The 25126-nt window shown below is 38.9% G+C and overlaps 1 protein-coding gene across 1 annotated transcript in view; it reads right to left on the reverse strand.

Moving 5' to 3' along the window:
• The window catches only part of ry (xanthine dehydrogenase rosy), a 76589-nt gene that overhangs the window by 19899 nt on the left and 31564 nt on the right, over positions 1-25126 (reverse strand). Inside the window, exons 8-15 of the mRNA XM_071671833.1 lie at positions 22676-22913; positions 17946-18127; positions 17377-17729; positions 13792-14007; positions 13268-13418; positions 12334-12479; positions 7817-7994; positions 998-1126 (exon numbers count right to left, since the gene is read on the reverse strand). Coding sequence (XP_071527934.1) covers positions 998-1126; positions 7817-7994; positions 12334-12479; positions 13268-13418; positions 13792-14007; positions 17377-17729; positions 17946-18127; positions 22676-22913 — 1593 coding nt within the window. The remainder of the gene's footprint in view (positions 1-997; positions 1127-7816; positions 7995-12333; positions 12480-13267; positions 13419-13791; positions 14008-17376; positions 17730-17945; positions 18128-22675; positions 22914-25126) is intronic.

The following is a 25126-nucleotide window of genomic DNA, read 5'->3' on the forward strand; positions in this document are numbered from 1 at the left end:
ATTCCAATGCACACTATTCCTTGCATGCCTTTCACCCTCCTGTATGTTTGGGCCCTGATCACTGAAAATACATACAAATGCTCTTTAACTTACAATGGGATTACATTCTGATAAATCCACTGTATTGAAAATATCAAAAGTCAAAAATACATTTAATACCTTTAATTCTGTACATTTAACCTACCAAACATCTTAGCTTAGCCTAGCCTACACAGATGGGCATTTTGTAAACATAATGGGATGCAAAAACACAAAACACAAAATCCAGAAAATGCTGGCAACACAGGACACTGGAGAGTCCTAGCCTACACAGATGGGCATTTTGTAAACATAATGGGATGCAAAAACACAAAACACAAAATCCAAAAAATGCTGACAACACAGGACTCTGTAGAGTAATGGTTCTTTACACTCATGATCCCATAGCTGACTGCACAGCATCATGTGAGTATTGCACTGCATATTGTTAGCCCAGGAAAAGATCAAAATTCAAATTTCTAATGACTGCGTATCGTTATCACATCATAGTAAAATAAAAAATCGTGAGTCAAACCATCGTAAGTCAGGGGTTATCTGTGCTCGCCATTTCCCGCATTAGCCCCCATCTTTGTTGCTTCCTTTGGAAAAGTAAAACTGGAGGGGAGGATTTAATACTTGTTTGCAGTTTCTTGCATTAGTGAAGCAATGCCAAGAACACACAAAAAAATGGCCTCATTCACTCTCATCCTTTCTCTAATAATGGGCAGTTCAGCAGTACCTAATTGAACTTACATTACATAACTTTTTCAGTATTAGAGACATAATGTTATCTGGAAATGTTGTGTCCTGAAACTGACTGGAGTAAATTGATTCAGATTTTATTACCAATATCTTTCAGCTAATTTCAGAAAGTTTTTAATGGGGACAGCAGGAAAAACATCATTGGTTACCAAGATATCATAATATTTCTGCAGTTCACTAGATGCTTTGAAGAAGCCTAAAAAGTTTCTACACTCACCAAGACAGCCATGCCATTAAGATCAGAGGATGCAGAAGCAGCTGTAGGAGATGCATTGGGCACTTTGTCTGTGGATGTCTCTGCTATGTGGATCTGGTCAGTAGGGATTTTCAGTGTTCTTGATGCCACCTGTTACAAACATCCATAAAGAAAACAAAAATCACTCATTGGAAAAGACAAGTGCTGCAATGAAAGGACTTAATACTTCCAGAAGAGAAATTATGCTCATTTTAAGACAAATTATAAAAAGTTAATTCTACCGGGCTTACAGATTGGTTTCAGAAAAAGCTGGTGATTATATATAGATAACATCACTTAAATCTCAACTCTCTTACTACATTTTGGCAATCTCCATTGAGATAAACACTACATCACACACTTGCATCATAGAACTTTATATGCCTCCTGCACAATTTTTGGTATTTCTTAAAATGTAATCATCAATTACAGGTCTTAATGACTCCCAAACAATATTCTGAACAGCATCTTCATATTCAGCATGAAAAAAAATGTCTTTATACTGAAAGTTTTCAAACAAATCTAATACCCTTCAAAAAATACCATAAATTGCTAGGTATTTTTAGACTCAAAAACTTTTTCTTTTAAAGCTGCACTATTACATAATGAAATGCTTCACACATGAAATAAAGATAATCATGGAAAATATCTTGTAATGTTTGCCTGAATCAACAGATATCTGATGAATATGAAATCAATAATGACACAATCTTCTTTATACATAATCATTAAGTACAGGCCTTAATGATACCATGAAATGCTTCTGTACTTAAAATAATAAAGGAAAATGCCTCACAAAGCTTCCCTAGCTGGCAGATATCTGATAAATATGAAATGAATAACGACACAATCTGCTTAATTTGTAATCATCCGTTACAGGCTTAATGACACCCAAACAATATTTCCAGCCCAGATTCGTATTCAACATGAAAAATAATCCTTATACTAAGGTTTTCAATCAAATCTAATACCTCTGAAAAGACACCAAAAAGTACAAGTAATAATTTAGTGTATTTTTAGCCCCAAAACATTTTTTTTTAAACCGGTGGTATAGCAAAATAAAATGCTTCTATACATCAAATAATCATGGAAATCATCCATCATAGGACTTAATGACCCCTGAGCAATATTTCAACCCCAGATTCTTATTCAGTAAATCTAGTATCCCTTCAAAAAATACCAAAAATTGCTGGTTTAAGATATTTTTCAGCCCCCAAAACTTTTTCTTTTAAAATTGTAATATAACATAATGAAATACTTCTATACTTATGATAATCACAGAAAATATCTCATAATGCTTACACTAGCTGACAGGTACCCAGTGAATATGAAACAAAAAATGACATAATCTTAACATGTGATTAGTAATTATGGGCCTTAAAGACACCCAAACAAAACTTCAACCCAAGATTTGTATTCACTATGAAAAAAAGTCCTTATAGTGAAGTTTTAGGGCATATCTAATACCCTCCAAAAATTGCCAAGGTATTCTTTAGTTCCAGAAACTTTTTTTTTTTACTGGATTATAACTGCAGAAGCTGGTGACTGAGTTTGGTAAAGTGTGTGAAAGAAGAAAGTTAAGAGTAAATGTGAATAAGAGCAAGGTTATTAGGTACAGTAGGGTTGAGGGTCAAGTCAATTGGGAGGTGAGTTTGAATGGAGAAAAACTGGAGGAAGTGAAGTGTTTTAGATATCTGGGGGTGGATCTGGCAGCGGATGGAACCATGGAAGCGGAAGTGGATCATAGGGTGGGGGAGGGGGCGAAAATTCTGGGAGCCTTGAAGAATGTGTGGAAGTCTAGAACATTATCTCGGAAAGCAAAAATGGGTATGTTTGAAGGAATAGTGGTTCCAACAATGTTGTATGGTTGCGAGGCGTGGGCTATGGATAGAGTTGTGCGCAGGAGGATGGATGTGCTGGAAATGAGATGTTTGAGGACAATGTGTGGTGTGAGGTGGTTTGATCGAGTAAGTAACGTAAGGGTAAGAGAGATGTGTGGAAATAAAAAGAGCGTGGTTGAGAGAGCAGAAGAGGGTGTTTTGAAATGGTTTGGGCACATGGAGAGAATGAGTGAGGAAAGATTGACCAAGAGGATATATGTGTCAGGGGTGGAGGGAACGAGGAGAAGAGGGAGACCAAATTGGAGGTGGAAAGATGGAGTGAAAAAGATTTTGTGTGATCGGGGCCTGAACATGCAGGAGGGTGAAAGGAGGGCAAGGAATAGAGTGAATTGGAGCAATGTGGTATACCGGGGTTGACGTGCTGTCAGTGGATTGAATCAAGGCATGTGAAGCGTCTGGGGTAAACCATGAAAAGCTGTGTAGGTATGTATATTTGCGTGTGTGGACGTATGTATAAACATGTGTATGGGGGTGAGTTGGGCCATTTCTTTCGTCTGTTTCCTTGCGCTACCTCGCAAACACGGGAGACAGCGACAAAGCAAAAAAAAAAAAAAACAAACAAAGGTTTTGGTCGAGGTGGTGTGTAAAGTGAGAGGGTTAGGGAAAATGATTTGGTAAACAGAGAAGAGGTAGTAAAAGCTTTGCGGAAGATGAAAGCCGGCAAGGCAGCAGGTTTGGATAGTATTGCAGTGGAATTTATTAAAAATGGGGGTGACTGTATTATTGACTGGTTGGTAAGGTTATTTAATGTATGTATGACTCATGGTGAGGTGCCTGAGGATTGGCGGAATGCATGCATAGTGCCATTGTACAAAGGCAAAGGGGATAAGAGTGAGTGCTCAAATTACAGAGGTATAAGTTTGTTGAGTATTCCTGGTAAATTATATGGGAGGGTATTGATTGAGAGGGTGAAGGCATGTACAGAGCATCAGATTGGGGAAGAGCAGTGTGGTTTCAGAAGTGGTAGAGGATGTGTGGATCAGGTGTTTGCTTTGAGGAATGTATGTGAGAAATACTTAGAAAAGCAAATGGATTTGTATGTAGCATTTATGGAAGAAAGCTAAGAGTAAATTTGAATAAGAGCAAGGTTATTAGGTACAGTAGGGTTGAGGGTCAAGTCAATTGGGAGGTGAGTTTGAATGGAGAAAAACTGGAGGAAGTGAAGTGTTTTAGATATCTGGGAGTGGATCTGGCAGCGGATGGAACCATGGAAGCGGAAGTGGATCATAGGGTGGGGGAGGGGGCGAAAATTCTGGGAGCCTTGAAGAATGTGTGGAAGTCGAGAACATTATCTCGGAAAGCAAAAATGGGTATGTTTGATGGAATAGTGGTTCCAACAATGTTGTATGGTTGCGAGGCGTGGGCTATGGATAGAGTTGTGCGCAGGAGGATGGATGTGCTGGAATTGAGATGTTTGAGGACAATGTGTGGTGTGAGGTGGTTTGATCGAGTAAGTAACGTAAGGGTAAGAGAGATGTGTGGAAATAAAAAGAGTGTGGTTGAGAAAGCAGAAGAGGGTGTTTTGAAATGGTTTGGGCACATGGAGAGAATGAGTGAGGAAAGATTGACCAAGAGGATATATGTGTCGGAGGTGGAGGGAACGAGGAGAAGAGGGAGACCAAATTGGAGGTGGAAAGATGGAGTGAAAAAGATTTTGTGTGATCGGGGCCTGAACATGCAGGAGGGTGAAAGGAGGGCAAGGAATAGAGTGAATTGGAGTGATGTGGTATACCGGGGTTGACATGCTGTCAGTGGATTGAATCAGGGCATGTGAAGCGTCTGGGGTAAACCATGGAAAGCTGTGTAGGTATGTATATTTGCGTGTGTGGACATATGTATATACATGTGTATGGGGATGGGTTGGGCCATTTCTTTCGTCTGTTTCCTTGCACTACCTCGCAAATGCGGGAGACCGGCAAAAAAAAAAAAAAAAAAAAAAAAATTATGGATCTGGAGAAGGCATATGATAGAGTTGATAGAGATGCTCTGTGGAAGGTATTAAGAATATATGGTGTGGGAGGCAAGTTGTCAGAAGCAGTGAAAAGTTTTTATCGAGGATGTAAGGCATGTGTACGTGTAGGAAGAGAGGAAAGTGATTGGTTCTCATTGAATGTAGGTTGCGGCAGGGGTGTGTGATGTCTCCATGGTTGTTTAATTTGTTTATGGATGGGGTTGTTAGGGAGGTGAATGCAAGAGTTTTGGAAAGAGGGGCAAGTATGAAGTCTGTTGGGGATGAGAGAGCTTAGGAAGTGAGTCAGTTGTTGTTCGCTGATGATACAGCGCTGGTGGCTGATTCATGTGAGAAACTGCAGAAGCTGGTGACTGAGTTTGGAAAAGTGTGTGGAAGAAGAAAGTTAAGAGTAAATGTGAATAAGAGCAAGGTTATTAGGTACAGTAGGGTTGAGGGTCAAGTCAATTGGGAGGTGAGTTTGAATGGAGAAAAACTAGAGGAAGTGAAGTGTTTTAGATATCTGGGAGTGGATCTGGCAGCGGATGGAACCATGGAAGCGGAAGTGGATCATAGGGTGGGGGAGGGGGCGAAAATCCTGGGGGCCTTGAAGAATGTGTGGAAGTCGAGAACATTATCTCAGAAAGCAAAAATGGGTATGTTTGAAGGAATAGTGGTTCCAACAATGTTGTATGGTTGCGAGGCGTGGGCTATGGATAGAGTTGTGCGCAGGAGGATGGATGTGCTGGAAATGAGATGTTTGAGGACAATGTGTGGTGTGAGGTGGTTTGATCGAGTGAGTAACGTAAGGGTAAGAGAGATGTGTGGAAATAAAAAGAGCGTGGTTGAGAGAGCAGAAGAGGGTGTTTTGAAGTGGTTTGGGCACATGGAGAGGATGAGTGAGGAAAGATTGACCAAGAGGATATATGTGTCGGAGGTGGAGGGAACAAGGAGAAGAGGGAGACCAAATTGGAGGTGGAAAGATGGAGTGAAAAAGATTTTGTGTGATCGGGGCCTGAGCATGCAGGAGGGTGAAAGGAGGGCAAGGAATAGAGTGAATTGGAGCGATGTGGTATACCGGGGTTGACGTGCTGTCAGTGGATTGAAGCAGGGCATGTGAAGCGTCTGGGGTAAACCATGGAAAGCTGTGTAGGTATGTATATTTGCGTGTGTGGACGTATGTATATACATGTGTATGGGGGGGGGGTTGGGCCATTTCTTTCGTCTGTTTCCTTGCGCTACCTCGCAAACGCGGGAGACAGCGACAAAGTATAATAAATAAAATAAAAATAAATAAGTTTGTTGAGTATTCCTGGTAAATTATATGGGAGAGTATTGATTGAGAGGGTGAAGGCATGTACAGAGCATCAGATTGGGGAAGAGGAGTGTGGTTTCAGAAGTGGTAGAGGATGTGTGGATCAGGTGTTTGCTTTGAAGAATGTATGTGAGAAATACTTAGAAAAGCAAATGGATTTGTATGTAGCATGTATGGATCTGGAGAAGGCATATGATAGAGTTGATAGAGATGCTCTGTGGAAGGTATTAAGAATATATGGTGTGGGAGGCAAGTTGTTAGAAGCAGTGAAAAGTTTTTATCGAGGATGTAAGGCATGTGTACGTGTAGGAAGAGAGGAAAGTGATTGGTTCTCAGTGAATGTAGGTTTGTGGCAGGGGTGTGTGATGTCTCCATGGTTGTTTAATTTGTTTATGGATGGGGTTGTTAGGGAGGTGAATGCAAGAGTTTTGGAAAGAGGGGCAAGTATGAAGTCTGTTGGGGATGAGAGAGCTTGGGAAGTGAGTCAGTTGTTGTTCGCTGATGATACAGCGCTGGTGGCTGATTCATGTGAGAAACTGCAGAAGCTGGTGACTGAGTTTGGTAAAGTGTGTGAAAGAAGAAAGTTAAAAGTAAATGTGAATAAGAGCAAGGTTATTAGGTACAGTAGGGTTGAGGGTCAAGTCAATTGGGAGGTAAGTTTGAATGGAGAAAAACTGGAGGAAGTAAAGTGTTTTAGATATCTGGGAGTGGATCTGGCAGCGGATGGAACCATGGAAGCGGAAGTGGATCATAGGGTGGGGGAGGGGGCGAAAATTCTGGGAGCCTTGAAGAATTGTCACTTGGTCACTCCACTTAAAAAAACACATAGAACTAAATGAGAAAGCCAGAGGAGGGCAACAAAAATAGTGTCTGAAATAAGACAGCTGAGTTACTACATGAGGTTAAAATCCATAAATTTGCCACCATGGAGAATGAAGACTATGGAGAGACTTCATTATAACTTCAAAACTTTTAAGGCCATTGGACAAAGTCAACAGTTAATAGATTTTCTTGATTGCAAAGATGGGCCAACCAAGTCCTGACAAGAAACCGATCATAAGACTTGCTAGAAATGATATAAAGAAGTGCTTCTTTAGTATCTGAGAAGTATATAAATGGAGTAAACTAAGAAAAGAAATTAAATTGTTGAAAGTATACAAAAGTTTGAAATGTATGATGGTAAAGAAAGTTCAAGAATTGGATCACAATAAAAGAACATACTGTACAAATAAATGACCTGCTCAGATAAGGAAATGTTGAGCAATCTTTACAGTGTATATCGGAGCAAAATTGAAAAAGCATAAAGAACTAATGGAAAGAGTCTTGAGGATGACAAAGATTGTTTTGTAAATGTTTGAATTTTATGTCTGAGAAAGTTAAAAGAGGTGGGGCCCCATGAGTGTAGCCCAAAAGTGTATAATTACACACACTCTCTTAGTTTCTCTTATTTTCTCTTCCTTTAGTTTCTTGACTTTTTTCCTCTCCCCTCTTCTCTCTCCCTCCATTTTTATTTTACGTTCTTGATAATTTTTCTTCCTTTTCCTCTCACTCCAAAATTTTATTCCTCTTTGTTCCCCTCTTCCTATAAGTCCATCCTTCCTTGTTAGCCACCTTCCTTTCTAAAGTTATCAACATACCTGTATCATCTTAGTGTGAAGCCCCTGCCCCATCTCAGTACCACCATGGGTAAGGAGCACAGAGCCGTCAGTGTAGATATGGACCAGTGCCCCAGCCTGGTTCAGAGGTAGGAATGTGAAGGAAATCCCAAACTTGACTGGGATCACAGAAATTCCTCTTTTCCTATATTTGTTTTTCCTAAGGGAAGAAGATATCAGTTGAGTGTCTCAGAACTGTGCTATTTCCACATTTTATGTTAACACTTTCTATGTGAAAGTGAATTATGTTACCTATTTCAGTTCTTGTTTTCTGTAGGGGTAAAGTTTTCATTGACTTTCAAATTTCATGTAAGTGGTTGTCTTGGGTAAATTTATTTCTTTAATTCATGCATCTTTTGTACCTGTGTTTTCTTAGATATGAATTACTATTTATCTAAGCTGATTTACTTTGTGCTTGTTCTTCTTGGAAAAAGAATACTGAGTTATTGATTTCACCATATATTTCACATCTTCAATAGTAACCATGAATTTATTACATTATTTGGTTTATCTGCTATCATACTAACCAAAGGTGGAATCAGTCTCACATCCTTACCCTAGGGAAATAAATATTATTGGACAGTAACCTCATGTTGTATGGTTGCGAGGCATGGGCTATGGATTAGAGTTGTGCGCAGGAGGGTGGATGTGCTGGAAATGAGATGTTTGAGGACAATATGTGGTGTAAGGTGGTTTGATCGAGTAAGTAATGTAAGGGTGAGAGAGATGTGTGGAAATAAAAAGAGTGTGGTTGAGAGAGCAGAAGAGAGTGTTTTGAAATGGTTTGGTCACATGGAGAGAATGAGTGGGGAAAGATTGACCAAGAGGATATATGTGTCAGAGGTGGAGGGAACGAGGAGAAGTGGGAGACCAAATTGGAGGTGGAAAGATGGAGTGAAAAAGATTTTGAGTGATCGGGGCCTGAACATGCAGGAGGGTGAAAGGCGTGCAAGGAATAGAGTGAACTGGAACAATGTGGTATACCGGGGTCGACGTGCTGTCAATGGATTGAACCAGGGCATGTGAAGCGTCTGGGGTAAACCATGCAAAGCGTGTGGGGCCTGGATGTGGAAAGGGAGCTGTGGTTTCGGGGCATTATTACATGACTGCTAGAGACTAAGTGTGAACGAATGGGGCCTTTGGTGTTTTTCCTAGCGCTACCTAGCACACATGAGGGGGGAGGGGGTTGTTATTCCATGTGTGGCGAGGTGGCGATGGGAACAAGTAAAGGCAGACAGTATGAATTATGTACATGTGTATATATGTATATGTCTGTGTGTGTATATATATGTATACATTGAGATGTATAGGTATGTATATTGTGTGTGTGTGGACTTGTATGTATATACATGTGTATGTGGGCGGGTTGGGCCATTCTTTCGTCTGTTTCCTTGCGCTACCTCGCTAACGCGGGAGACAGCGACAAAGCAAAATAAAAAAAATAGTAACCTCAAAAGACATTGCTGCCTTGCTTTCTAATTGTATTGTTCATTTAAAAAAATTTACCCTCATAATTGTCAAAAATGGGCAAAAATAGTTGTTTGAAGATATAATAGTTCCAAAATTATTATATCAATGCAAGGCATGGGCTGAAGTTCAGGATGTGTGGAGGAAGGTGGGTGTGTTGGAAATGAAATGTCTGAGGACAGTATGTAGTGTGAGGTGGTTTGATCAAGTAATGCAAGAGTAAGAGAGATGTTTGGTAACAAAAACTATGGTTTAGAGATCTGAAGAGGGTGTGCTGAAATGGTTTGGACATGTGGAGAGAATGAGCGAGGCAAGGTTGACAGAGAGGATATTTGTAAATTGGGAAACCAAATTGGAGATGGAAGGATGAATTGAAAAAGATTTTGAGTGATTGGGGCCTGAACATGCAAGAGGGTGAAATATGTGCAAAGTGAATTGGAACAAAGTGGTATACTGGGGTATACATGCTGCTGATTGTGGATAGGGTGCTCTGGTTTCAGTGCATTATACATCACAGCTAGAGAATGGATGTGGATGTGGCCTTTCTTCATCTGTTCCTTGCACTACCTCATTGTGGAAAACAGCGATCAAGTATGGAAACAAAAAATGTCAAAAGAAAGATTATCATTTGATACATAAAACTTCAAGGAAATTTCACCTAAAAATCCTCCACAGGCATGTAATGAAGAAATGTAAAAAACCAGGCAACTGTCTTGTAAGTTCTGGAAACATAATCACGTATCTAATAAGGATCCCGGGATAGCTTCCACAGCAGAAACTGAGGTGCCAGCTTTGGCATAGAGAGAAATTATCAGTCTTTGGCTGTCATCTTGTACCTATGGAGAGGCATCCTTTTCTGCTGGCTTAAAATCCATATCTCCCATCTTGCTGGACAATTATAGGAAGCTCAATAAGGTCACAAACTGAAGTTTTTCCAAGCTCTCATGATCCCTAGGAGAAATCCTAGGGGAAGCCCCAGTTACCATTCAGTGCCAGATGAAGGTAATTCCAGAACTAGTCAAGGACCATCTGATGGGATAGGTAATACTAGAAACAACAGATATCCATGATAGTATATTAGACCTTGAGTTCTTATCCAAACCAGAAATATACTCTGGGACTAAGAAGACTTAGCCCTTTACTCTGACCTAACAATGTCATGGTCCAGCATCACACCACATGATAAACTACTAGATACCATGCATCAGCCAATGAGCCTCAAAATTTCAGTGATGTGTGACTTATATAGGACAGAGCCCATTTATGTAACAATTGAGAGGGTATCCAGGCTGAACTCTCTTAAGGCAATGGGAGATTGGATTCTTTGGGTAGAGCATGGGAGAAATGTTGGATCATCTCTCCAAATTCTGCACTACCACAGGGGCATGACATGCATTATCTCTGTGAGCAGGGATTAACATTTCCATTATTTTCCAAAACAGGCACTACCTTATGTGATGAAGAACTAGCATTTGCTACATTTGTAATAACTTAAATTCAGTTATAAATGATAGCTTCATGCAACTAGAAACATTTTGTTCTGAGCTACTGTGTTTGCTGATATTCAGAGGAGATTTCCAATATCATGTACTGGAAACATATAAAAAGTTGCTGTCCTTTAACCCATTAATGTTCCACTAAATCATCATTTTCAACTCTCAAAATTCACATTTTTCAAGTTGCTTGAATATTGTATTTAATCTTACAGTTTCAAAGACACCCATGTTCAGAGGTGGTGTCTGTGCATATTCCAACATCAAAACACTTGTTGCAAGCCTCAAGGATCTTGAGTCCCCAAACTTAGAAGTTTTGTGGCTCAAGGTCTGTATCCTAACTACCACACTTTTCCTCTGTTTCACTTCTTGCTCTCCTACTTCTACAATTTTTTTTTATATATTTTTGACTATCTAAACTCCTTCACTAAGACTGTGCCATCCTCTCACCTGCAAGTCAAGATCCTCTACTTAGGGGATTTTAATATTCACCAAAGGGGATGATTGAATTCCTCGCATATGGATGGTAGGGAGAGGAGACTGAGGCTTCCACATTCTCCATTCTCAATGATCGAGAACAAATTATCTCCCCCGCCCCCCCACCCATATTTCTGTTTGCTTTGACCACTTGCCTAATATTCTGGATGTTTCTCACCTCTAATCCATCCTGCTGTAACCAGACAATCTCTCCCCCATTTGGTTCACTTGATCACACTCTCATAAATATATCTATTTTGACAGCACCTCACCTTCCAGCAGCCCCTTCTAAGCATAAGAATTTGCACCAAAGAATGGTCTTTGGTTCCCATTTCTCCTCTAACCCCACCATGGATGGGGCCCCACAAGTATAAAACTCTCCCCATACAGTGCAAATAGATAATTGCAAATAGTTAATAGCAGAGGTATCACTCAGATCATGTAAATATCTGTCTAAGTTTTAAGGGGTTAATGTTAGCTTCTGTATCACGTGAAGTCTCCATATATGATTACTGAAAAGCCTACCTATGATTTTTTTTTGTTTGTTTGTGTCCACAATTTTATTACAGGGAATTACTAGCACTTTTCTTTTTGAAGATCTTGCAAAAAAGAAAACTCAAGAGTCACAGGATCCCAGTGTCAGTGATCAGACCTGTCCTGGTGTATTTGGTACTCCTGTATCCCATGTTTAGCAAATGAGACTGATCTCATTCTTAGTGAAAAGTCAAAGAAAGCTCTTTTACAGTTTTTAAAGACCATTAATAAAAGCATGTTAAGTAACAACAGCAGCATTAACACTACAAATATGAATATTAAAAGCACCTATTTCACCAAAATATTTTAAGAGATAGTAATAGCAGAAAAGGCTGTTGTTACAGAAATTGTCAGAGTTGAAACATCAGTAGCAAGTGTCACAGGCTGAAACAACAGCAGCAACAATTAACAGAGCTGCAACATTGGTAGCAGCTGCAATTACTGCCTATAAGAGTAACAACAGCAGCCACCAGAATTACAAAAGCAGTAGTAGGAGTTTTAAGCTATAAAGAAAGGTGTGGAACTCACTGATTAAACTGTTTAACTGCAGTGGCACGGGCATGGTAATCAGCCTGTGTAATGACTTCTTCCCAGCAACGGCGGATGGTACATCTCTCTAGCAATTGGTTGAAGTGGGTAAGGTCCCCAGTCTGGTACATGTTCCTCTCACGTACCTGTTCACACAATATCCAATTACCTCACTTGAATGCCAGAATGGATTGTAAATAATGATGGTGGCTGTGGTTAGTACTGTTGATGGAGATTATGATGATGGTGATGATGGGGGTATCATATGTAGTGTTGATTGTATGCATCATCATGGTGAGTAAGGTGGTGAAAATTAGAATAAACATGAGTGGCAACAGTGGCCTGGCAATGATGACATGTGATGATAGTGGTACCATAATCATTTCAAGGTGGATGTTAGTGGTCTTGATATCAGTGAGAATATACCTAAAATACATAGTTGTGTCTTTATGGTTCTAGTGGTAGTGATCTTCATAACACCTGGTGGCTGTGAAGACAATGTGGTTTGCAATGTTCTGGATTTTTTTTTTTCTTTTTTGAAAGTTAATGAGGTCATGTAAGGGCAAAATGAGTACTGAGAACTGCAGTAGTGTGAATTGTAATATAGATGGTGTTAGATGGGACATAAGGTGTTACTGAGAACATATGGTGAAAACAAAGACCTGATAGCTGAGAATACGTTATGAAATTAAAATGTGGTGAAAGCTAGAATGTGAAGAATCAAATACATCAAGTGGCAGTATGGACAAGTGAGGTGGAAAGGGCAGAGATGATAGCAAACACATATGGTGATATTGTATTACAGAATGACAATGACTAAAACACTTACTAGTAGTTTTGCAAATGTGTAATGGTAACTAAAAATGTTAGAGAGAACATATAATGATACCAAAAACATGTGGTGGCGAGAACATCTGAGAGTGTGGATACGCACCAGGATAGGGTCCATTTTGAGGAAGGTAGCCACTCTTGACATTATATCCTCAATAAACATCATTCCCTGAGGTCCCCCAAAGCCCCTAAAGGCAGTGTTGGAAGGCAAATTAGTCTTGCAGGCATACCCAGTCACATGCACATTCTCAAACCTAATGTAAACACAAAGAAGAATCAATCAGTTACTCAGGGTATCATCATCAAACTTTAGAACCATGAACATTAATATTTGAAGTGTAACTGTTTTAAAAGTAATTTTGTTCTTATTACTCTGTTCCTATAACCTTCTTATTTATTTTCCAGAAATTCCTAAGAGAAGGAATCTTTATATATTTCAAACTAGTTTTAGGTAAGAAATAAACATATAAATAGGTTTACCATACTCAAAGTTGAAAATTCTTAACAGATTGTACTGTTATATAAAAACTACTTCATCTGGACAGTATTGTAGGTTTGTAAACATAATTCAAATATATTGTAACACTGAATATATTCCCATAAAAATCCATTAAGATTTTGACTAACTTGTAGGCATTATCCATAGAAAACATAGCTCTCTGTACAACTGCACCAGAGAGGTCTATGGTGCAACCACCATTAGCATAAAGATCCATCTTTACAGCATTCAAAACCCCCTGCTCCGTGAATCCAATCTTCCAGCGACAGAGGAATGGGTGTCGGCCTCCTGTCATCACCATATCCTCATCACGGTCCAGCATGATGCGTACTGGACAACGTAGCCTGGAAAGAAAGATGCACATACTTGTAGCCTGTGCTCTATCACTATCATAGCATGCATAGTTTTCTAATCTGGTGTGACTCATTTTATTTTTAAAATGTATTTTTGGAAAATATCCCAACAAAAACTGATACCTCTGAAAAAGAAAAGCAATACCTAGTGAATTTTTGTCTCTTTTTTTGTTTGTGTTTGTTTTGATCAAGAGGGATAACTCAATACTAGACAAAAAAAAATGCTTTGTCAATAATATTCACCTTGTATTTCAAAAGTAAAGCACATGTCTAATATGCATGGTTGTCACTGTTGCTTTGTAGTCCTTTTGGTGCAGCAAATACCTTAACCTTCCTGCTCTAAAAACCTATTCTATGGAACTCCACTATGCTCAAGAAACCAGCTACACCCATTGAGCATGATTATAGGTCAAGGAGTGTAGATCTGTGCATTTGTTTGAGGTGAGTACATGGCAATTTAGATGCAAGTGTTCAGTTTCCTCAGTATGAAAGTTACATCTTGGGAATTAAGGGTCTTTTGATATGTTGCATTAGAATTTGTAATGTGAAGATGGGTGGTGTCCAGGATGCATATGAAAAAGTGTAACTTGCACATGTAAGGGAAGTGTGGTTTCTGCTGACTGTATTTCTAGTAAGATGGTGTTGAAGGCTGGGTTAGGAGGATGGTTTTTTTAGTGCTTTTCAGGTCATTTCAGTGTGCATATGTTTCATCAGTAGTGGGTTTGTTGTTGGGTGGGGGATACATGAATATAAACTGTTGACATGTTAAGCATGAGTAAGCTTTCCATTTCTACATGGGGTTGGTGATTAGTTATGGAGTGGTTTCAATGGGAAGTATCTATTAGTGCTGAGAAATGAGCACTGAGCACAGTGATAAGGATTGTACTGGGAGAATCTTTGTTTCACTTTGAAGATACTGAGTGTTTTTTATTGCTTGGTAGGCAATGATTTTTCTAATTGCTCTGTTTTGTTAGGTTTTACAGCTTTATTATGTTTGCTTTCATCTGAGTAGATGACCAGGCAGGTTAGGCCCAGTTTTGGTGGAATGTATGAATTGTTCATAGAGAATACTATGACATTCTTTTACTTGTCCACTTTTGTTACAAGTAAGTATTCTCAAGGCATTTACTGTGTTTGTTGTTTTATGTCAGTGTTTGTGTGGGAATGAATGTTGTATTCGTCATATGTGGTACTCAGAATAGCTGAAGGTTTGATAAGTGAAAGCACTTGGCCATTCAAGGTGACAGAAGGGTGTATGTTGGATTCGTGTCTGTCTGGTGTTAAAAAGGTGACAGAGGACTTCTCTGATGATATAGACATTCTGTTCCAGGCAAGCATATGTTTCAGTAGTGTGATGTGTTTTGGTTTTGGGTGGGCTAATGTTCCAGTAGTATGCTGTAGTGTTTCAAGTCTGTTGCTACTAGCATAGTGTCAGGGTGTTGAGATGAGATGTAATATTGTGTGCACTTGAAAGGACTGTCATACTAATATGATTTTTATATAATTGTAGTAACATCAACATTATTACAAGGTGAAGAGGGTGCACTGAATGGTTTGGACATGAGGAAATAATGAGTGACAAAGAAGATGTATGTGTCAGATGTGGAGGGGTAAAGAAGATTGGAGAGACCAAACTGGAGAGGAAGGGATGGGGTGAAAAAGATTTTGAGTGTTCAGGGCCTGAAAATGCAGGACGGTGAAGGGGATGCAATGGAACTGAGTGAACTGGAGTGATGTGATATACAGAGGGCAATAGAGGGAAACCACTGAAAGGTTTGTGAGGCTTAGTTTTGGATAGGGAGCTGTGGTTTTAGTTGTTTACACATGACAGTTAAAGAATGGATATTAGCAAACAAGGCCTTTTCCTCACCTGTTCCTGGCGCTATCTTGTGGGAAACAGTGAACACACACATACAAACATATATGAATACATACAATTTCATGTACTTTGTTGCACATGACCCTAAAACTAATTCTTGCACCCAGGCTCCCAGTATTACTGGAGTAGCCTTGCTCACAAGCATCTTCATATCCAATAAAAGAAAGTGACTCTAAACTTCCACTCAATTATAAGCAATCCTTAATCTTTTACTCTGCACATTTAGATGACTTATCAAGAGATCCTAACATCTGTATTCATGCCTCCACCACACAGAAGGCTTTCCACCACAAACAGCCATGAATTATTTATTATGCATCCTTATCAGCAATGCTTCCACCACTACACAGTCCACTGAACTCATCTTCCTACCTCGTTTGCTGTCTACATTTTCTGTATATACCCTCCATTATACCACCATGTATCTCTTTCACCAACCGGTCATTTTCTGCCTCCACCATGACCATAGTAGAGTGCAAGGCTTTCATCCAAGCATTCTTCTATTGATTTCTTCGTGCTCTATACCTTTCTCATACATCATATTTATTCTCTGTCTATTATTCTACGTCAACTAACCTTAATATGCTTTTCATCTCTATAGCTCTTACTTTTTACTTATATGTATTTAAGAAAACTGCTCTTTCACATCCATATATCACAGTTGAGACAAAATCCCTAATATGAAGGCTTCATACCATTTTTAACATTAACCCTTCCCATTCTTCAGAGCTTTCATTGCATCTTTTCTTTGTATGCAAGTGGATACAAACAAAAGATGTGGCTTGTTACACAACTTAAAAAAGAAGTATTCTTAAGAGTAAATAGAATATACGAGGAATGAATGATAAATGTAAGAGCATGAAGGCTATAAAGCATATCATAATGATAATAAATAAAGATATCCCTTGGGATAGGGGAGAAAGAATGCTTCCCACGTATTCCCTGCATGTTGTACATGACGACTTAAAGGGGTAGGAGTGGGGGGCTGGAAATCCTCCTCTCCACTTTTTAGTTTTCCATAAGAAGGAACAGAAAAGGGAGCAAAGTGAAGATTCTTCCTCTGAGGCTTAGTCCTCTGTTCTTGACATTACTTTGATAACATGGAAATGGCGCATATGTATGAAAAAAAAAGAAGGAAAGAAAGACTGTTCTGCATGTCAGGTGTGTGTGTAAGACAAAGTAAAAGGGTTGTGAAACTTTTAAGTGAAACTAAGAAAAACATTAAATAAAGCCTATTTTTAGGAATACATATAATGATTATGGTGGGAAGATGTATCAGAACAACTCTTCATCACATATGGACACAAAAATTATGTAAAATGTAAAAGATAAAAAGTAATTTCCTTCTAAAGCTAAATGCTAGGTAGCTGTGGTGTGTATGTATGACAATGTGATGGATTTTACGAATTTCTTCCAGTCCTAATTGCTCATTAGTTATATTTGCTAAGATGAAAAATCAACAGCCATGAAGACAAACTCACACAGAAGCAGCCACACAGATGGGCACAGAAACAATGGTGGTGCGTGTTTCCTTCCCTCCAAACCCTCCACCCATCCTCTTCACTCGGCATACAACCTTGTTGATAGACACTCCTAGAGCCTTTGCAACTAGTTCCTGTGTCTTCATAGGGTTCTGGGAAGAAGAAAATAACTCTATCTCTCCATCTTCACCTTTAGGTACAGCAAGGTGGGCATTGGTCTCCAAATAAAAGTGTTCCTGTCCACCCATGTGCATTTCACCTTCCATCACATGAGCTGAGGTCTCGAGACTGGCATCTGGGTCACCTCTGTGGATTGTAATGGGCTCCCACCAAGACTTCTCATTGATCGCATCCTTCACAAATACAATAATCAATGTTTTAGTAGCAAATATAGGTTGATGTTTTAATTCTTAGCACTTAATGTAAGCCTTGGTTATCTATAAACAACAATGAAATTTGTTCATTCTTAAAAGAATTCTTACAGTACTTCAAGTTCACTTCGTTCACTATCATTAGTATCCTCTGCTTTGTTATCTTAAAGAATTTACATTTTATTTAAAACAACATACCTGGAGGGTGATGATGAGAGGCTTAATATCTTGGTACTGTATCTTGACAAGCTTGGCTGCTCTCTGTGCTGTGGCCTGATCCCTGGCTACCACTAGACCCAAAAGTTGCCCAACACAAGTTACCTTCTCTGATACAAAAACTTCTTCATCTAAGATGGTACTGCCAGTCTTGTTCCTCTCCACTGTTGTGGCAGAAACAGACAAGTTATTTCTTTACATTTTATAGCAGAGAATCCTAAATTAAATGAGTGTTGGAGGATTTGATGACAACAGTTGAGAAAAATACCATGGACAAAGACACTTATCTGTGAAAATATGCAAGAGTCAAACTGACACCTCTGTTTTTCTTGACAGCCAAAACAGAATTATTCTTGCTCATGTGAACCAATAAGAAAGGATCAGTTTATTGAATTATTAAACACTTAAAACAAGTTCCTGATTTGTTAAGATAATTCCTACAATGCATTTTTTTTTTTTTTTTACCTCTGCCTCTTCCCAGTATATATAGGAACCATTCTTGCCCCCTGAAAATCATATGACAACAATCTTATCTCTATCACTTCCACTAACCACTCCCACCTATAATCCCCTAATAAAACATAAATGCTGGCACTGATGGAGGGCTCAATGGTCATCTTCATAAAGCTTTTATACATTTTCCTTAGGATCACTTCCATTTTGCTGGCTGGGATTCCTCCAGCTATGCTATCCATTTAACAAAAGTCATCTTACCTAGGATGGAGTCCTGTGTCCCATCTTCCACTGAATCTTTATCTCCCCCTATTCTGCAGTTGATAAATCATTCTGGTTCTTAACTAAAAGCAGCTCTAATAACTTTTGCAGTGCAACTTTTTCTCATTTCTTTCATTCTGATCAATACACAGCTAACTCTTTAACTGATACAACTGCTCTTTTCAGCCCTTTATTTCCTCTAATTCTACTTAACATGATTCCATATCAAGTCCTCCCCATCCTATTCCTCCCACTGAGCCTATGTTCTCAAATATAATTTCTTTGGAGTACAAGTGGTCTTTGGAGCTATAAATGGTCCAAATGGCATATAGGTAATATAACCTTGCATCCTTGTGACAATGATTACTCCCCAGGCAGAAGCTCTCTAACCATTCTCCCGCTGACACTTGCATTGTCTGAAGGATGAAAATCTGATGCTCCAATCCTAGAAATTCTGCTTATAAACCTATAATTATTTCTTTTTTATGCTTGAAAACTTGTACCTTTTGAGTCCTAGTTTAAGTTTCTATTTAACTTCTTAAATACAACAACAGGAATCCCCCTATAGTATTATGAAGTATCATGATCCTCTGGACTTGGAGCTGATCATGGACAGAGGGATAGTCCTCTTCTAAAGTGTAAAACATTCTTTTAAGTTTAGCTCATCACATCTTTTGATAGTACTGCAAAGCTGAGGAGGCATATTGAGCTGTTCAAATATATCAGTGTTTCCAGTGCTGTACAATTATTCCACAAGTATAATAAAAATAATAAAAAGAAATAAAGAAAAAAAACAAAAACAAAAATATATATATATATATATATATATATATATATATATATTGTATGGTTGCGAGGCGTGGGCTATGGATAGAGTTGTGCGCAGGAGGATGGATGTGCTGGAAATGAGATGTTTGAGGACAATGTGTGGTGTGAGGTGGTTTGATCGAGTAAGTAACGTAAGGGTAAGAGAGATGTGTGGAAATAAAAAGAGCGTGGTTGACAGAGCAGAAGAGGGTGTTTTGAAATGGTTTGGGCACATGGAGAGAATGAGTGAGGAAAGATTGACCAAGAGGATATATGTGTCGGAGGTGGAGGGAACGAGGAGAAGAGGGAGACCAAATTGGAGGTGGAAAGATGGAGTGAAAAGGATTTTGTGTGATCGGGGCCTGAACATGCAGGAGGGTGAAAGGAGGGCAAGGAATAGAGTGAATTGGAGCGATGTGGTATACAGGGGTTGACGTGCTGTCAGTGGATTGAATCAAGGCATGTGAAGCGTCCGGGGTAAACCATGGAAAGCTGTGTAGGTATGTATATTTGCGTGTGTGGACGTGTGTATGTACATGTGTATTGGGGGGGTTGGGCCATTTCTTTCGTCTGTTTCCTTGCGCTACCTCACAACCGCGGGAGACAGCGATGAGGTATAAAAAAAAAAAAAAAAATATATATATATATATATTATTTATTTTTTTATTTTTATTATACTATGTCGCTGTCTCCCGCGTTAGCGAGGTAGCGCAAGGAAACGGACGAAAGAATGGCCCAACCCACCCATATACACATATATATACATAAACGCCCACACACACACACTTATACATACCTATACATTTCAACGTATACATACATATACATACACAGATATATACATATATACACATGTACATATTCATACATGCTGCCTACATCCATTCCCGCCGCCACCCCACCACACATGAAATGGCACCCCTTCCCCCCGCGTGCATGCAAGGTAGCACTAGGAAAAGACAAAATATATATATATATATATTTTTTTTTTTTGCCGCTGTCTCCTGCGTTTGTGAGGTAGCGCAAGGAAACAGATGAAAGAAATGGCCCAACCCACCCCCATACACATGTGTATATATATATATATATATATATATATATATATATATATATATATATATATATATATAGGGGAAAGAGGGGCAAGTATGAAGTCTCTTGTGGATGAGAGAGCTTGGGAAGTGAGTCAGTTGTTGTTCGCTGATGATACAGCGCTGGTGGCTGATTCATGTGAGAAACTGCAGAAGCTGGTGACTGAGTTTGGTAAAGTGTGTGAAAGAAGAAAGTTAAGAGTAAATGTGAATAAGAGCAAGGTTATTAGGTACAGTAGGGTTGAGGGTCAAGTCAATTGGGAGGTAAGTTTGAATGGAGAAAAACTGGAGGAAGTAAAGTGTTTTAGATATCTTGGAGTGGATCTGGCAGCGGATGGAACCATGGAAGCGGAAGTGAATCATAGGGTGGGGGAGGGGGCGAAAATCCCGGGAGCCTTGAAGAATGTGTGGAAGTCGAGAACATTATCTCGGAAAGCAAAAATGGCTATGTTTGAAGGAATAGTGGTTCCAACAATGTTTTATGGTTGCGAGGCATGGGCTATGGATAGAGTTGTGCACAGGAGGGTGGATGTGATGGAAATGAGATGTTTGAGGACAATGTGTGGTGTGAGGTGGTTTAGTTGTTTGATTTGTTAATGGATGGGGTGATAGGACTTTTGGAGAGAGGGGTGAGTATGCAGTATGTTGGGGATAAGAGGGCCTGGGAAGTGAGTCAGTTGTTGTTTGCCAATGATACAGCTCTAGTGGCTGATTCTGGTGAGAATCTGCAAAAGTTGGTGGCTGAGTTTGGTAAAGTGTGTGAAAGAAGAAAGCTGAGAGTGAATGTGAATAAGAGCAAGGTTATTAGGTTTCGTAGGGTTGAGGGACAAGTTAACTGGGATGTGAGTTTGAATGGAGAAAAACTGGAGGAAGCGAGGTGTTTTAGGTACCTGGGAGTGGACTTAGCTGTGGATGGAACCATGGAAGCGGAAGTGAGTCACAGGGTGGGGGAGGGGGCAATGAAGAATGTGTGGAAGGAGAGAACATTATCTCAGAGAGCAAAAATGGGTATGTTTGAAGGAACAGTAATTCCAACAATGCTATATGGTTGCAAGGCATGGGTGATAGATAGCTTTGTACAGAGGAGGGTGGACGTGTTGGAAATGAAATGTTTGAGGACAATATATGGTGTGAGGTGGTTTGATCGAGTATGTAATGTAAGGGTAAGAGAGATGTGTGGTAATAAAAAGAGTGTGGTTGAGAGAGCAGAAGAGGATGTGTTGAAATGGTTTGGACACATGGAGAGAATGAGTGAGGAAAGATTGACAAAGAGGATATATGTGTCAGAGGTAGAGGGAACAAGAAGCTGGAGACCAAATTGGAGGTGGAAGGATGGAGTGAAAAAGATTTTGAGCGATTGGAGCCTGAACATACAGGAGGGTGAAAGGCGTGCAAGGAATAGAGTGAATTGGAACAATGTGGTATACCGGGGTCGACGTGCTGTCAATGGATTGAACCAAGGCATGTGAAGCATTTCCCACATTAGTGAGGTGGCATTAAGAACAGAGGACTGAGCCTCAGAGGAAATATCCTCACTTGGCCCCTTTCTCTATTCCTTCTTTTGGAAAATTAAAAACAGAAAAGGATTTCCAGCCCCCAATCCCTCCCTTCTTGGTTGCCTCCCCAGTATCCAGTGATAAAACACCTAAGAGTTAAGACATAAAAGTATATTAATTTTTTCTTGTTTAGATGAACACTTTCATCCCTCCTCTCAAAAAGAATACCTTTCAACCTATCTCATACAAGAGAATCACTTAGTGGTTCAATTTATGGAAACCACACTTTCCTGGATGAATAAAGAAATAGTCAAACAGCCTAAAAAACCTTAGAAACTTTGACCAACCTATTCCTCTGTAGGCTACTTTAGATTTGGCTATTTACATACATTTGGATATAACTAATTAATATGATTAGTTGCAGATTTTTTTCATAGACTTCTGTTCATATGAAAATCAATGATTTGAGATTATCATACTTATGCTAATGTAAGTTAGTTTTGATATAAAAAATTTGCCTAGCTCTAGCAAGATTATTTTCTAATATTTTACTCTGCATTTTCATTTACTGAGAAAACCATTGCAAGTCTTCATGATAAATCACCTGGGAGGTCTCGGGCACAAAAGAACCCCTTGACCCCTTCCAACTTCAGTGCCTCAGATTCATCAATGTTGAGGATCTTAGCATGGGCATGTGAAGAGAGGACAAGAGCAGCATATAATTCATTCTGAAAAGTGGGCATGTCATCCACATATACTGCTTCCCCTGTCGCCTGCTTCAGGGACGAGGTGTGGGCCATGGGGCGGCCAATAGGGTCCACAGAACTTTGCCCAGGAGGAACCTGTCAATTAAGGATCACTATCTATATGTTCAGCAAACATTATGATAATACATGTGTGACACTATTTGTCTTACACATTTTCATGTATGTCCTGACATAAGCAAGATATACAGTACTGTATACAGTACTGTCCATTTGAAGATGCTGTCCACAACTCCTACATCAGTGGATTTAAGCTATCTTTCTCTTTATTCTTTACTTCAAATTATGTCAGAGATTTTTGTCTTTTATGTTATCTCTTGAAACTATTCTTTTTACAGTAAGGTAAGGTGGGAGGTAAAGAATTATCATTACATTGCACTTTTCAAGAATTATTATTATACTTTCCAAGGGACATTTTGCATTCATGGAAACTCCTCTGATAACCATTTCTAAGGTTTGAAAGTCATAAATCCTCTTATACTGTTTACAAAAAACTGTAAGAACAATAAGATGCAAAAGCTAAAACAACTTTTATTTGAGAAATGATGATGGCCCCATAGCAAAAATCATACTGTGCTAATCTAAGATTCTTATCAATAACCTGTAGTACTGTATATTATTTCATACTTACTTTTCGATAACTATTGAGACCATCCAGAAGTTTTTCACACTTACTGATTATTCTCAAAAGTTTCCTTTTTCTGTCATACTTGTTTGCCATTTCCTGCTTTAGCAAGGTAATAACAGGAAAAATGAAGAAAAAGGCCTCATTTGCTTGGGAATAGACACCAACAATTCAGGCCTTTTCTTTGTATGTTCCTGTTCCTGTCTCACTAACACAGAAAAATGGCAAACAAGTATGAAAGAAAAAACTTTAGAATGTATCAGTTAGTGGAAAATACATTTGAAAGATATAACTATAGTCACTGAAAATTGAATATGAAGTATAATGTGATACTACAGGATACTGATAAAAATCTTAGATCAGTCTAGTTGAGCCATCATCACTTCTCTCATAATAGTTGTTTTAACTTTTATATTTAATTGTTCTTGCAATTTCTTTTAAGTATAAGAAGAGCTAGGACTTTCTAGCACTCAAAAAGGTTACCAGGGAAGTTTCCATTAATGCATACTGATGTTTGGAAAATATGTATAAATGTAGAAGAAAATATGAAAAGTGCAGTGTCAGTCATACTTTACCTTCCACTTAACTTTACAACAAAATGGAAATCTCAAAAGATGAATATCAAAAGGAAATTCTAGTGGCATTTTGAGTGTTGAAATATCACCTAGATAAACTGTAAAGCATTCTACACCCTTAAAAAACAAAATTTACTATACATATAAGAGGGATTTGGGGATAACACGGTAGGAGGTGATAGAATGGAATCCTAGCTAAAATGCCAGGCCTGGGGGGATTCCTCTTTCATTCATGTTGTGGGAAAGTGCCAACTTATGCACCTAATGGCAAAATATTATGTGGAAATTTTTCCTACAAAACTAGCAAATAAAGTCATGTGTATGCATCTATAGGCCAAAATCATTAATGAAACCTCTCACGTGTAAACAAATGACAGGATAATTAATGTGTTAATTATCCAATTGGATAGGTTTAGTAAGCAATAAGGCCAGGCAGGACATTTGCAGACATGAAAAGGAATTTGTGTGTTTACAAGGATACTGAAGAATGAAAGTCATAGATAATGAAAATGGAGTTGGAGGCAGGTAGTTTTAATGTTGAAAGTTGGGGAAATTGAAAATTGACGAGTGAATAAAGGATGATGGAAGTGTGCTAAGTACTGTTCATGAAGATGCACAAGAAAGTAACAGTGCCCAGTGATGCAGCTACCACTGTACTTTAGGCAGTGATGGAAGTTGCCTTAAACATGAAAAGAGGTGAGACTACTAATTCATGAGTTATTAACAAGTGTATGGCCTACAATTGAAAATATGTAGATATACAAATGAAAAATGTTCTGGATGGAAGTTATACAAATAAAATATTCACAGGAGGGAGAAGGAGGTTTACAGGTATAGGATTTGAACATTACTGTTTATCTATTACAGCCTATGAAGTGGTTGGTAATGTTTGTAGATTATGAAAGGAGTTGGAAAGTGAATTGAACTTCATCAGGACACCACTCAGAACAGAAGTAAAATATTATTATTATTATTATTTTGCTTTGTCGCTGTCTCCCGCGTTTGCGAGGTAGCACAAGTAAAATAAGGAAAATATAAATAGTAAGTGACAGACATGAAGCAGAGGGAGGCAAGTTGTTAATGTGGCATAC

The sequence above is a fragment of the Panulirus ornatus genome, chromosome 17, assembly GCF_036320965.1.
Source record: "Panulirus ornatus isolate Po-2019 chromosome 17, ASM3632096v1, whole genome shotgun sequence".
Lineage (NCBI taxonomy): Eukaryota > Metazoa > Arthropoda > Malacostraca > Decapoda > Palinuridae > Panulirus > Panulirus ornatus.